A 15428-nucleotide genomic window follows, 5' to 3' on the forward strand; every position below is an offset into this window, starting at 1 on the left:
GCTGTAACCAAAGTCTTTCTAAAGCTTTGTGGAAATCCTGCACTTGTCATCTTTAATAAGAAAAAAGAAAAAGCACTATTAAACCAGAGGCACTGTGAGTGGGTGAGAGGAAGTGGAGTCATGTTGGCACTGCAGCTGGAGAGAGCTTGAGAAACTTCCTAGGAAACCTTAAGACACCAGTAGTAGATTTCTTTTGGTGAATGCAAAAGGGATTAAGCTTAAGGCAGTTTTACACCGTGCAATTCTGGGCAGCCCCAGAGGAAAGACGACTAATATAAATGAATCACGATGGCATTTTTGGTTTGGCACCTGGAACAGTGAGTGTTACTACGTTACGCTGTAAAAGAGGTCCATAGCTGGCAGCTCTGAAGGTCTTGCAATCAGTGTTAGCTAGACAAATTTTTGACAACAGAACTGCTGCTGTGACTGTAGTCTACTAACAAAACATCATGAATGGAGCATCATATGAGGTGCTGATCAACATAACACCAGCGCTTGTGAAAACCAGAACACCAGTGATATAGCAGCTCATCCCACTCACGCTCCATCACAATTCACGGGTTATTGTCCGGTACAGAAAGAAAGTGATACGTTTTGCTTTACTTCATGAGCTAATGAGAAGTCAAGCAGGCTCTCAAACACTCATATCAAGGATGGAAGGTGGAAGTAAAATGTACTGAAGTAAAACACTGGGATGCCAATAAATCTAGTTTGTACGTTGGGGCCACAGCATGGTGACCAACAGTATGACTAAGAGTGTGCCTTAGACCTAAATCAGTGGGTAATACTGTACACCTGAAAGTTAATCTTCTACCTATGATTTTTAGATCTAAGTCAGCATAGCGTGACCTTCAATGAACTTATCAGACTGCTAAAATCCCACGGCGTAAAGCAAGGTTAATGTAGTTTCTTAGCTGAGCGACAGCAGATCGATGAGATCAGTGTTTATAATCCTAGAAAGAAACACACACATTACTGTTCTGTGCTCTCTCCACAGGTGTGACATCTGCTGTGTTTTTAAGCCACGTGAATGTGAGAGCTGAACCGGTTAAAACAGCCACAGGCGAGCCAAAGGCACCGGCATCATGTGTCTCCTTTCTGCGTAGATATAGTCACATAAGATTAAATGCTTTCATGAAAGGCAATGAAAGGCTTGCTTTCAAAAGAAGCTTTGTGACTTCTGTGGCTGTTTGAGGGAAGCTAAGGGAGATGGTCTTGTGATCTGCAGATTTATGACTGGGAAATCTGTCAAAACCGCATGTTGGAGAAATACACCACCCAGATCTGAAGAAATGTGGTTGAGGATCCCTTTAGCATGACGGTGAGGAAAACTACAACCTCAGACCCTCGCGATCCTCAGTAAATCCCAGTGAATCTATCTTGAAGACAAAAACAACCCTTGATTGTGATGTCGAGTGAACAACGGCCCATTTAGGCTAGACTCACTCCTGTTAGAGTGAATGGAGAACAGAGAAGAACTTCCTCAATAGCTTTGTGTTGACAGTCCCATCCAGTGAGAGGGGAAGGTCATTGTTTGATCTGCACAATGGAAAGGGTTTTTAAGGGAGGAAAAAGAAAGCTTAAAGAAAACCGCTCACAGCCATAGGGTTTGCATTATGGTGAGTGAGATAAGATCATAAGGATTTAGGCTGTAATCTGTTAAGAAAACTCATATTCAGGAACCAAAACATTCAAGAAAGACAGCCACACAGCTCTCAATACTTAACCTACACAAACATCAGTGTAGTGAAAACACTCTTTTCCCAGGGTTGTTCTAAAAAAAAGGTGCTTTTAGAAGTTTAAATTGCCTGAAACAATTGTGATACATGGGCCAGATTTTCCCCCTTTATCCAAGTAAGTAAATGCACATGTTTCACTGAATCACAAAAAAAAAAATAAACCAACCCTGGACCTGCATCTGCGCCAAAGCCAGGTCAGACGAAGTTAAATTAAAGGCACCAAACTAAGAAGTAGAGCTGAAAACATGTACATGATCATTTTAACCCACAGAGGTGTGATTAATGACACTTTTTAAGGACTGCTACATTACACGACATGCAAATGATCTCCAAATGTGTGGCGCAAAAAGCGTTAACAGATAAAACTGCACATGCACAAGAGTGTAAAGGTTAAAATACGCAGAATACATGTTTTAAAAAGTATTTGGGTAAGCCCCTAACCATAAGCCTGAACTGCAGCAGGAAAAAGGACACCGGGTGCTCAGTTCAGAGTCGTGTGATCTGGAGTCTTGTGCTGTTTTCTTACTCATCTGCTGGTTTGACTTTAGGGATGTTTGACCGATAATAACTAATTACAAAGCCTGCAGAGTTACTGCCTGCATCCGCTGGGACATTTTTCTTCATTCAAAGGGTCAGCTGTCGGGGGGGTGAAAGCAAAGCAGTCTGCCGATGACTGCACTTCATCGTTCAGCATGCCATTGACCAAATATGGTCACATGGAGACACTTTAACGCACCTTGCAACTTTTTAAAAAGGTATTTTCCACCCCTGCTTTGTCCCACTAGCTGCTTTGTGACAAATTAAACTTCCTGCCGTAGCTCGTCGGTAACTTTTTGTTTGTTTGAAGAAAAAAAAAAAGCAGACGGCTTTTACCTCCGAGTTTCCCCTCACATCCATGGCTGCTGGTATCTTGAGATTATAATCCCTTTGCGACGCACAGATCCCGTTCGTCTACACGGTGAAAAACTTTGGCTGGCTCTGCCGGATACCTGCCCTTCTCAATAAACTGCGACTCATGTCTTTCCAACTAAAACCGACCAGAAAAAAAAGAAAAGGAGGAAAAAAGGAAAAAGCCCTCCTGCCTCCCCTCTCCTTTCTCTCACAGACTGCTGCAGAGTACAGAGGCTGGACTTGTTACCTTGGAAACGGGTTGTTTGCCCCCCACTTTTGCCGGGATTTGCCCCCCCTCCCTTCCTTTTGCCCCCTTGCCCTCCTCCCCTCCCCACTCAGGCATTCAAGCCTCTGGCCTCTTGTTTATTGTCAGGACGAGTTGAGGAGCGTGGATGAATATTCAGGAGCCGAGGGCTGCTGATGGGACGAATCCGCGCTGCCAGAGCTGGCTGCTGGGCATTGTCATGCTGAAAAATGCTCCACAGCACACACAAAGATGCCATTCATATGTCCAAAGTGAATGAAAAACACTGACCGAGTGTTGCCCACATGTGCAAATGCATGTTGGCCGTATAATAGCGTTTCATTAATGATAGAAAAAGATCCCTTATGACATGTTCACCGTTAAAGTGCGTACAAACATGAAGACTTGTCATGTCATTCATTTGTCCTCCAGCAGCTTCACCAGAGTGCATTCAAAGTCAGTCAAACACGCTTTATTTTTAAGGCACCTTTTCTAACTTGTAGCTCAAACTGCTTCATGACGACTCAAAGCACAATCTGGTTCTTACAGGTGCCGTTTAATAAAGCCTGCCAAGCATCTGTTCCTCAAACCAGAGACTCCAGCGTTGTCCTCTAAAGCAAGCTGTGCACCAGGACTGTGCTGTTCCCTGAAGGGAGACAGACAACTACTCACACTTACAGCTACATCCAACTTAGAATCACCAGTTAACCTAACTCCATACGTGAGTTTGGACTGTTAGAGGAAACTGGAGTAGCTGGACAGAACCTATGGGAACATCACACAGAAAGGCCCCCAGACTGGACTCCGGTCTGGGACCTTCTCACCATCGTGTCCCCCCTTCATACACTCAACTAACCAAAGTTACTGCTTCTTTTAATCAGAACAACAGTTTTCAGTTACACTAACATGATAAATTCAACTTTTAAGTTAATCAGCTTTATTTATTGGGTAGCACCATATGCTACTGGAGCAGAGCAGTTACAGTTTACTAAAAATTGGGTGTTTTTTTCAACCCTACGCAGACCTATAAAAAATCATCAGATTTGTGATGACTGATTCTATTAATCATCCATCTCTGACCACCTCATGATGAAAACAAAAAAAAACCACACAAAAAAACCCCATTCAGAATACCTATTGCAAGTGAAGTAGGAGTATGGCGTCACTTATAAATGGCGCATGGCGCAATGTTCACTTAAAAGCAAAAAAGATGACTAAGAATCCCTGAAAATCTGTTTTATTGCTGACCTCCAATGGGTTCACCTTTAACCTTGTTGCACAGAAGGTGCACTCCAAGATCCCATGACATCACTTGTGGGTGTGGTTCCAGGTGTAACAGAGGAGAGACCTGGCAGGAGACACCAAATCAGACTCACGGGTGATGCTTTAAGCCTAAGGGCAGTGATTTTTTTTTTTTAAAGCCAGGTGTTACATCAATAAAAGTTACATCAGTAATTTATACCGTACAAAAACAAGAGAAAGACACACTCATTTCAGCCTATAGTGTGGTGTTATGGTGAGGTCTCGCATCCAATTTAAAAAGGTTTGCACTGGACACAAATAAAGGAATTTCTAATATATGTTTTGTTCCTTTGGCAGAAGTTGATGGAAGTTCAGAGAAAACCATTTCCAACTATTTCACAAGAGAGTTCCCTTTGTCATCCATGGTTATCTGTCTGTACATTTCTGCCCCAAACACTGAAGGAGTACCCATCCATAAACATTCTCCTTTCAGTCTCTTGGGGTGTCTTATCATCCCACAAGCCTGGGAAGAGAGAGGAAGTCACAAAACTCAGACATCCGTGATTGCGGTTCATAACATGAAGTCAGCAGGAAGCCTACAGATCAGTGACTGTGCAGCTTTTCTTACAGAGACCCCGTCAAATCCTTTCAAGGTCTCATAAAGATCGTCCTTCCTGAAAACACTTCAAATCCGCACATTTTCAGCACAAAAGACGGAGGCACTAACAGCTTTTTGTGGGATTTTTTTTTTTATTTTCACCACAACATAATGTGGAATTCATTGTTCCACTGATCGTAGTGGCATCTGGACTTCTCATTAAAAGCCACATCCTCTTCTCACAGGACACGGGAGCATCAAAGCACAGACTCGCAAACATACATGAAATTTTACCAGACAGGAAAGGAATCCCAATTAAGACAGATTTCTAAAACTTTATGTGAATCCCTTCAACCTCAGTTTCGGGACTGACCACAGAGCTCTGACAGCAGACATCGTATTCATTCGTTACACACCTCCCGGAGCTGCACTCATGAGGGGATAAGCAGTCATCTCATCCAACATGAACAACAGATACGATTACGCCTCATCTCTGTGAGACTTTGGCCACTCACATGCCAGAAAGAAAATCATTACTAAGCCTTTCTTTTTCCTTCCTGAAGTTTCAATGAGAAGAGAGCACAAGAAGTCAAAGTCACAGCACAATTATCCCCTAAATAGTGTAATAAACACCATATTGAGTTTCAGAAAAGGACCCAAGGCAGCTCTTTAACTTCCCGATTAAGTTGACGTGTCTTTTCAACACCCTGAGATGCAGCCAGACAGCACAGAGGGAGAAGATGCAACTTGTCGAGTTGACACAGCCTCTTCACTTCTTTCGAAGTGAAGAAATGGGCTGGAAGTGTCTCTTTTAACTGTATCTAACATCACTCTCAAGAGACTCCCACTTACTTTTCTTTGTATTCGCACATGTTTGAATGCACAAAAGGCCAAATGGTACTGTGGCTGTTAGGATCAGTCCATCATTCACCTTAGAAAAGCTAGGTAGTATCAACCACCTTGTGGGTTACAGTAAATAACAGTTATCAGCTGGTTCTGTGTTACAGAAACCCTTTAAGAAAGGGGTGTCAAACATGAGGTTTGGGGGAAAACTGTAATCCGGCCTACTGAGCGATTTTGGAAAATATGAAAGAGGGCATACATTTTTTTCTTTTAACTGTAATTTTATAGGTTTTCCTTTTAATAAAGACCTCCCTCACAGCCATTCAACCTTTAATAAGTAGTTAAGACACAGATAAAACAATTAAATGGCAGAAAAGATGCTGTTTACTGTCTATTATAGAAATTTCAGTTGAAAACAAAATTCATCAATCAACAAAAACTAGAGGACAATCTGGGCAATGCCGTAATAATTGTCTTAATTTTACACCTTTATCGTGTAGAATAACAAGTGTTGTTGAAACTGCACTTATTTATCTTATATCAAGATATCACAGGGATTAAATGCTTAGTTAAACACCTGGTGTCGGTGTAAAGGTGTTGGCGTAAGATCAAAATGAGTTTCACATCCCTGCTTCAAGGGGAAAGGGGGGGGGGGTCATTTTAAAAGGGGGATTGCAGTCTATGAGTAACCATGATCACTCTTTGATTATCGAGGGGGAAATGTTTAACCGAAGCACAAAACTTTTCTTGTTCTCTCAGTCAAAGTAACAATAAGATGTTATTGTTTCTAAAAATGCTCTGAATAGCTGCAGCTTTCACAACATGATGTGCTGGCGGAGCAGCAAGCAGAACAGTTTAGTACAAGGACATTCCTTTATCTCATGGCATTTCAGCTTCTGACCACACAGCAGCCACAACATCAGTCTGAACTGAATCAGAAACCTTGAATGTAGCGATACGGGGTAACATTTCATACACTGAGTATGCACATATGTATATACATATAATATTTATGTTGACATAACCATCTCATTCCGAGGATCTGGCTTTCTTGTGGGTACAAAAATAGTCTAAATAACAAAATCAGTGCATTTTAAGGAGACTTGGCTTGAGGTTACAACAGCAAAATGAATGTAAGTCAGTGTAATGTATTGTGGAGATATGGAAACATGACTGTGTGTGTGTGTGTGTGTGTGTGTGTGTGTGTGTGTGTGTGTGTGTGTGTGTGTGTGTGTGTGTGTGTGTATTAGTAGGGACAGGTTTGACAAATGCCTGGAAAAGTCATTTAAAAAATTGAACAGGAGCTTGTTGGGGCATGAAATAAAATAAACACAGATGCACTGGATCAAATTCAAAGTCTGAGGCGACCCCTGTAGGCTCGTCGATGCAAGTGCAACAGTAAAACTGAGAAGAGCTACTTTCCCACATAAACATTAAACACTGAAGTTATCATCTGACATCGATCTAAATCACTATCTGCGAACTTTTTTGAGTCACACACCTTAATTATATGAAAAATGACTAAGGTATCGTTCCGTTCAGCTGGTTTTCTTCTCAGAAACTCTCTAAATCTGCTGCAAAAACTACAGCTTACTTTTAAAAAAGGAACGTTTGGTTAGATTTCTATACAAAGAACATTTAAGGAGATAAAACAAAGAAACAAAGCCTACCTGACTTTCTTTCTTGTAGCTCAGTTAGGTCACTGATCCATTCTTGCACAGAGCCCGTGTCGCTCTCTCTCTGTGTATGTGTGCAGCTTGAAAACTGCTATTTTTTTTTTTTTTTTTTTTTTTACTGGGGAAAATAGTCTTCTCGGTACAATTGCATGAAGAGAGAGAGAAGGGAAAAAAGGAAAAGCGGACTGCACAGGAAACGATGACGTAGCTGTATGGAAATCACTGAGTTAAATGAAAAGAAGATGGTTGGAGTTATCAAACATCTGCAGTTTAACTGGTTTGAATGGTTGTATAGGACTTTTCTCTGCGAAATCCACATTTTCATCATGACACGGTAACTTAATGGGTTACTATGTCAAGATGAGAAGTAAAAGAAGAAGAAGAAAAAGCCTGTCGAGTTTTTTTATTGACCAAGCTGAATCCCAAATTAGTATTTTTCCATTGGTAGAAAAACTGTTGCCAACACAGAGAGGACAAGTTATGAAAACAGAGATTTACTAAGCCAGAAAAGCACCAGACAAAAGAACACTTTAAAAAAAAACAAAAAAAAAAACTAGGTATTTAAGGCTGGATTACTAACATGTCAAAGTTTGGGAGATGTTTGTCTCCACGGTTCCCAGAAATGCATTCAAGCAGAAAGGTTTCTCCCTTCTTTTTTAATCTATTGTTTTTCTTAGTTTGGTTGACTTGTGGATTTAAACGATTTAAAGTGATTGTCAGAGTTTAGAAAAATCGTATACACGCTGTCACTGAAGGGAGGCTTCCCAAGTAACTTTGAGACTGGGGTGTTTCCAGGATTCTTGCCTTGTTCTTGCCACAGGAGACCAAGAACAAAGCTCGCGGGTGGGGGGGGCTACAGGAAATCTGAATATTTAATCACAACCAAAAATCAGTGCAGAAATCTGGTGTGGAAAATCTGACATGATTCACACCCTCTTACAACATCTAAACATAATTTTGTGTTTTGAAAAGTCGGGGGGGCGTGGGGGCTGAGCTATTAAGACGTTTTACTTGAGTAAAACCTGTAATCCAACTCAAGCAGCTTAATAGTGCACAAGTTGTGTAACTAAAATAAAGTACCTGATGTAAACATAATCAGTTGAATGGTACTTTACATATCTATATCTATATATATATCTATATCTATCTATCTATATATATATATATATATATATATATATATATATGAATAAAAACTTCTATTGGTCCTATCCATGCTGTCATCTGATGCTGTTGGGTGTTATAAGTACCAGTGTTACAGGGTTACATGTGAATTATGCTTCCGCATCAGATCTACATCATAATTTATGCCATTACCGAAACCCTAAATCAAGCTTTCCTCCAACCTCATATCTACAAACGCCCCCTCTTTGTGATGACTTGGTTACCACTTGTCTTGTTTAACACACGTATGTTGAAATAAAAGCTGAAATGATGAGGAGCCTCATATGGTTCCTGCTCTTTTGTGATTAACATGTGACAAACATGACCTGAACACAGGCAGGATTCTGGTGTAGATACAATGACTGTCTTTGTTCTAAAGTAAATTGGTATCTTTGTCTTTATCTTTGTCCTGGGACCTCTGCAGCATATCAGTCAGCTCAAAAAAACAAAAAAACCCAAATATATAAATTGTAATAAATGACAACAAACTTGTAGTTAAACATGTGTTTTCTCAGGGCTGACCTGGGGCCAATGTAACGAACAGATTACAAGTGCAAGAATCACAAATATTACAGAACTTTATTTCAAAGTTAAAGGTACCACATATACAATAGTTAAGAACACTTTCAAATGTCTCCCAGCGATGGCAGTTCATCCACTCTGCCCATGTACACACCCAAACTATACACAAAATAAATTCTGTCACAGAAACCCTGCCTGTTAGACAACAAGGACACTGACTGTGGACGTGACGTTTCACCAAGTGTTTAAAAAAAACAAAAAAAACCCCCTGCTAAACCAAAAGACGTGACATTACATTTAGGCAGTTGGAGAGGGCACAGATTTTAAAGGGCCACTAATAGCCGATAACCAATAGCACAGCTACTGTAAGTTCATTATGACATCGAGAGGAAATCACATTGATTTCTGCAACAAGGTTCAGGGAAACTACTTGTTCAGTTACCAAATTTAATTCAGTTCATTAAAATGATTAATTTCACACCAGTTATGAGACATTAATAATCATGGTAGGAAGGAAGGATCGTAAACACATTTAGAAAAGATTTATTTATAAAACATGCATTTTTAAAGCAGGAGTATTTTACATGATTTTTTTTTCCTTTTTGCTCCCATGGTGAGAGCAGTGATCATGTTTGTTTTAGGGTGGAAACTATCGACCCCACTAAATGCCAACAAGGTAACAGCTAGTTATGACCAACATCTGGATGTTTTGTTCAGAAATCAAGTGTAATCAGACTTCTTTGGACTAAGAGGACTCTTAGCTCAGATTCATTAGTCAAAGAATAAATTGTGTTTTAGGTCTGTGTATTTAAACTCTGCAAGCAATTAATTCAGACTAACCTCGTGTGTTGCCTGTAGACTAAACCAGAGCCCCGAGCTTTAAATCTGCCGGGAATGATTTCTTACCTACGTTCACCTCTGATGCACCACAAATGTTTAGATTTGATTCAGAAATGAGAGAAACGAAGCGATATAATTGGAGGGGGTCTGTCACAGTGTTTTTCTGTTGTTGTTGTTTTTTTGCTCCACCATTTACTTAAACACGGTTTTTAACTGAGAACAACATGGCGGTCAAACACAGATTTCCTCTGTTCCTGGACCTGCCTTCTCCAGCGCTGCTGGGCATGCTCCACTTTGTTCAGGACGTTGGATCGAGAGTGTGACCGGGACAGGACGTTGTGAGCGTTGGCGAACGGCTGCTGGTCCTGAAAGCAAAGGTAACACAGTGAGACGTACGTCAAACACGAGCGTCTTGCTAGTTCTTTTTCAGACTCAAATGTACATTTTAATAAACGTCTTTAAAACAACAACAACTAATAAAAAGAACACAGTTAACATGGGGCGATCGTGGCTCAAGAGTTGGGAGTTCGCCTTGTAATCGGAAGGTTGCCGGTTCGAGCCCTGGCTTGGTCGTTGTATCCTTGGGCACAACTTCACCCGTTGCCTACTGGTGGTGGTCAGAGGGCCCGGTGGCGCCAGTGTCCGGCAGCCTCGCCTCTGTCAGTGCGCCCCAGGGTGGCTGTGGCTACAATGTAGCTTGCCATCACCAGTGTGTGAATGGGTGGATGACTGGTTGTGTAAAGCGCTTTGGGGTCCTTAGGGACTAGTAAAGCGCTATACAAATACAGGCCATTTACCATAAATGTAGATGTCCTCTGTTTAATTCTTCCCCCTTCTTATAATACAGCACAAACACCAGCAGCTGAGTGGGATGCGTATGCCGATACCTGCTCAAGCCAGGTTAGCAGTAAGAATCATTTATATTAACAAAAGCCTAGTCTCTGGTGGAGTGTTGTTATAGCTTTTTATTTTCTAGTTTCCTTTCACATTTACTTCATTTTGATTGTTTTTAATTCAGTTTGGTTTCTGATGGTGTCCAGAGTGGATTTTCTGATTTCAGTTTTGTTTTTTTATTGTTTGAAAATGTTTAGTTTTTTTTAGTTTTATTAGGTTCACTGCTAGTTTAAGGCTTTTTAATTGTTAATGCATGGCGGCAATGTGTCAAAGGCAAGATTTAGAAAATCAGCACAGGTATTACAATAAAAAAACAAAACTTTTGGAAAGCAGTTGATTAACAGTCTTGTAAGACATCCAGAGTCCCAATAAACATGTCCATAAATGCCTCATGAGGCAAGTTGTAATGAAATTTTACTAAACTAACAAACACTAAAACTAAACCCTAAAACTTTATAATTCACTAAAACTTCATTTTAGTTTTCTGAGTTCACAAAATCTTTTTTTCTTTTAAAAAGTCTATTGTAGTTAACCAAAATGTATACACATGTTAGTTTAGTTTTAGTCAACTATAATAATCTTCTTTACTGGATATTATTTAAGTAAAAAATGGTTATGGGATTATGTTGGGAGGATGGGAAAGGAAAAGCACTGTCTGACTAAAAGCAAGACTTTTAGTCAGACAGTCTCTCTGTATCGAGCACTAAACATTACAAGCCCACCATTTCCTCTATAATTAATGTAGCAGGAGTCCTTCCGCTTTTATTGGTTTTGCTTGCAAATTTTCATCTAATTCATGTTAGAGCACAGGAGAAACATATGGTCTGAATTTTGACTACAGGCTTTGGGATAAACAACACAACGCAGCACCTCAGCTGTTTGTTGTCAGCTTATTTACCAGAAAAACAATATACTGACAAATCTTAAACTTTTAGTGCCAGCATTAGCTTTTTGTACAGTATAAGACAAACACCACAATTCTTCTTGTCTAAACTGTGCCAGTGAAAACACAGTGAGACCGCTTTGCACCCACCTCCCACAGTCAAAGGTAGTCACTGTTTTCTTCTCTAAACAGTCTTTCAGACCAGAAATTAAATTAAGAAAAAAAAAATTGTCTGCTCTTAGGATGAAATTTGAGCATTTTCACTGTGCCTTTATATCAAATAATTAAAAAGAGCAAACAGCAAGAAGTTAGGAATTTACTAAACTTGTTTCTTTCTCCTACTTGATACTGCATATGAGCGTGTTCTGGCTTTTAAAAAGCACAGATTAATGAAAACACAAACTCAGGCTGATTGTTCACTGTGTAGCGAGCAAGCAGCATGAACAAATGTAATAAACAGTCCACTGTTTGACTTTGAAAACTGACAAGTTAAAGTGGGAATCCTTTCAGTCATGTCGATTTGGTGACACCTGGTGGTATCAGACAATGTTTGAGATCACAGATTTTGATGGTGAGGACGACTAAAACCAAAATATCCATCTTATTTAAAAATAACAAGATAATCAGCCCGTTTCCATCAATTTGTGAATAACTCTGATCTGATTTTATGTCTCCTATGGTATCAGTTTGTAAACAGCTGGGAATATTGACAGGAGTTGGTCATCTCTCTGAGGAATTCGTTTCCTTCCTGCCGAGTGAAGCTCTTCGTTCATTTTAATCGTTTCCACAGTGGAAAAAATGCAGAAAATGAGCATCAGCTTGTCCTGATGAACGATAGCAGTAAGTGCTAAGCTCACTGACCCATAGACTGCATTTCCTGTGAGCATGTTACAGTAAGGGTCAACTCATATTTCACAAATTAAATTATTTTCACGTGAATCTGCAGCAGCAGGAAACCTAAAGCTTCACCACTACTTTTTCACATTATTTGATGATAGTGAGACAGAGTTTACAGATTTCTACTTAGTACTGTCACTTTGTATTTTCCAATTTTACAGTTGTGCTACTGTGACAAACATCTATAGGTTGTGTTCTCACCCGCTGCACCACAATCACACTTCCTGTCCCAGATCTTTGTCATGCCCATGTTCTTATAAATAATCAGGATTTCCCCAGCAGTAATGTAGCAGCTGTCATCAGGTTTCTTTTAACTATGTTGTGAACAGAAGGTAGTTACAGCTTGTTTTAGATTCTCCCTGCTCCCGTGTTTGCCTGCGATTGTAGTAACTACCGTGTTCTCCAGTCTTTGCTTGAAACATGAGTTCAGATTCACTTAAGGCATTTTCAGCACAGCACAAATTCACCCGTTCTACACGCAAGGGTTTGAAAATTAACACAGGCACTTGTAAACTTTTAAAGTTTACCTACAAAGGATGACTCCCATGTGACATTTCGGGCAATGGGTCCACATAAAAATCCTCATAAAAGGAGCAGAAGAGTGGCGCAGCAGCAGTGAAAAAAAACTATACAACAATGCTAGTTTCCCAGGTAGAGTGCTGTAAAATTAAAGGGACCACATACCCCAACGTCATCATCGCTCTGTATAAGCTGCGAGTGCCCAAACAGGCGCCTCTTCAACATGGGCTCCAGGAGAGTCAGGTAGACCATGTAGAGCAGCAGCAGACCCAAAATGGACAGGTACATTATGATGGTAAACTGAAAATAAGGAACAATTACTGTGGGATTGGTCATTTCCTAGTTTAAAAAATAAAATAAAATTTAAAAAAAAAAAATCACTGAAACAATCAGGTGTCCTCTAAGCTAAACAATAATTCATTAAGTCACACAAAGCATGAGTCACATGATAGGCTGGCTATTTTTCATTTTTGCATTTTGCTTTAGACAAAAGAGAGGCGTCAGAATAAAAGGACAATAAGACTATAAAACTAAAACTCAATCAATAGATACAGCCCTGCGTCACAGCAAAGAAAAAACAACCACGACTCTGACCCAACTTGAACTTACCTTAATGGTCCCCGAGCTCCTCTCTTCATATTTACACTCACAGCGTAAACAGTACGCCTCCACATCTTTCCCATCCACTGGCATGGGATCAACCACGTGGAGACAGTTGCTGACAAAACATTAAAATTAACAAGCTTTCAGCTTTTCAGCTAAACAGACCAAGGACAGCTTGCATTATTGAGAGAAACACAGCGACGGATTTGTTAGCATACCAGTCCTTAAGAGAGACGTTTTGTTTGTAGATTTGACCCTCGACTTCTCGGTACGGCGGACAGATGCATTTACAGCGGATGTCCTCTGAATTCTGCAACAGAGACAGCAAATGTTTATTTTTTTGTTTGTCAAACACATTTGCACAATATATGGTACACAAAAGCCTACACATTTCATTATTATGCAAATCATCCCAAAATAAAGTTAGAGGATTTTTAAGCCCAATACTTATATTTGTTCATTTAATAATCTGACATTCTGATATATCAGATGATTTCCTTTTCTTTCAGACAAAGAAAACATAAACTGATTCATTAACATTTGTTACGTGTGGTTACATTCTGCCCAGCTCTGCTCAGATTAGCTGATTGTTGTGTTTGTGCTGTTTCAATCAGTGTTGCCAACAGGGAAGATGTTTAGTGCCCTCTGATGGACAAACTATACAACATCAACACCCATAACATGGCAGAAGGATGTTGCTCGTCTCTTTTTCATTTTTAAAATTTTCATTTAATAACAGCTTCTATCAGCCATCAAATTAGTAAAACCAGGAGTGTGTTTGTTAGGATTGATCTGTTAATGAAAAGTAAACCTGAGTAAATGATGACTGAGTGGACGATGCTGAATAAAATGCCGCGATGCTGTTATTAAGATAGATGGATTCAAATGGAGAGCCTGCATTGAAGCAATTAAACTCTGGGGTGAACAAACTCAGGCAGTTGAACTCTGGCTTTCTCGAACTTAAGCGTTGCCCGTGTGAGAGGTAATCACCTTAGACTTTATGGTCAGACACAGTTTGTTGAACCTGCTTTCTCAACCATAATACTGGTTATTATAGTTATGTCGATACAGGTTACAGATGTCACACGCATTCAGTACAATCACGTGAGAATACCTGCATCTTTTGTTTTTACTCACTTTTTTTAGATGGAGTGTCATTATTTTATTTAGATATTTAACTCCTTCACTTTTCTCTATTTAACTGTGCTCCTACCTTACTGACCCCTTTCGTCCTGTCATAATGTATTTTATCCAGCTTTATGTTTAATGTTTTGGCCGCTGCTAACACAGGAACTTGCCAACTTCGGGATAAATAGCCTCTTTTTTTCTGTTCTACATCCTCATCATCAACCAGCAAACATAGCAGCCACATTCGCGCATTAGTTAACTTTTCTGACATCCAGCTGTCAAACCCACAGCGACAAGTCATCGTTTAGAGGAGATTTAAAGAAAAGCCATTTCATTTCATCCAGCCATCATCACCATTTCCTCCACATAGCTAGCTAAGTGTGCTAACGTCAGCCTTACCTTCGCTGTCACTTGGCTCAGCAGCACAAAACAAGCCAGGAGGAGAGCCTCGACAAAAAACACCCACTTCATGTTTACAGGAGTGCAGCTCGTTAACAACACAGGTCCAAATATTTCCACGAACAGCTCCAGCAGTGTGAAGCAAACCCTAACAACTGACGAGATTAGCCATCAAGCTAACTAAACAGCAACAATCGTCAGCTTCCTAGCAGCTGACTTGTAATTTCCGGAAATGGCGGTTGTCTTCCGCACACAGTACTGAGCGGGCCGTGCTTGGTTAATGACATAATAAACGATGTCCCGGCGGGCGGAAAATTTCAGATAATGCCAAATAGCTGCTTGTTTG

The 15428-nt window shown here is 40.1% G+C and overlaps 2 protein-coding genes across 3 annotated transcripts in view; both read right to left on the reverse strand.

The window, feature by feature from the left end:
• The window catches only part of dennd2b (DENN domain containing 2B), a 55030-nt gene extending 47708 nt beyond the window's left edge, over window positions 1-7322 (reverse strand). The window contains exon 1 of one of the 2 annotated variants that reach the window (XM_063475237.1): window positions 7228-7322. The gene's annotated coding sequence lies outside the window, so the exon portion shown is untranslated. Of the gene's footprint in view, window positions 1-2612; window positions 2839-7227 lie in introns of those variants that run through there. The other variant, XM_063475228.1, reaches the window with a different exon arrangement.
• Window positions 7323-8961: 1639 nt separating this feature from the next.
• Window positions 8962-15310, reverse strand: tmem9b (TMEM9 domain family, member B). The gene is made up of 5 exons (XM_063475249.1): window positions 15083-15310; window positions 13774-13865; window positions 13562-13670; window positions 13118-13252; window positions 8962-10124 (listed from the first exon to the last, which is right to left on the reverse strand). Exons 1-5 carry the CDS (start codon window positions 15152-15154, stop codon window positions 9969-9971), a joined length of 564 nt encoding a protein of 187 aa, XP_063331319.1. The 5' UTR covers window positions 15155-15310; the 3' UTR covers window positions 8962-9968.
• Between the last annotated feature and the right edge of the window lie 118 nt (window positions 15311-15428).

This window comes from Pelmatolapia mariae, linkage group LG1, assembly GCF_036321145.2.
Source record: "Pelmatolapia mariae isolate MD_Pm_ZW linkage group LG1, Pm_UMD_F_2, whole genome shotgun sequence".
In the NCBI taxonomy this organism is placed as follows: Eukaryota; Metazoa; Chordata; class Actinopteri; order Cichliformes; family Cichlidae; genus Pelmatolapia; species Pelmatolapia mariae.

Coding starts and splice junctions, on each gene's coding strand:
- tmem9b (XM_063475249.1), bottom strand. CDS start 15,154: ATGAAGTGGGTGTTTTTTGTCGAGGCTCTCCTCCTGGCTTGTTTTGTG. Junction 13,671..13,773: donor AACGTCTCTCTTAAGGACTG/GTATGCTAACAA, acceptor ATGTTTTGTCAG/CAACTGTCTCCACGTGGTTG. Junction 13,253..13,561: donor GGAGCTCGGGGACCATTAAG/GTAAGTTCAAGT, acceptor CCTTATTTTCAG/TTTACCATCATAATGTACCT.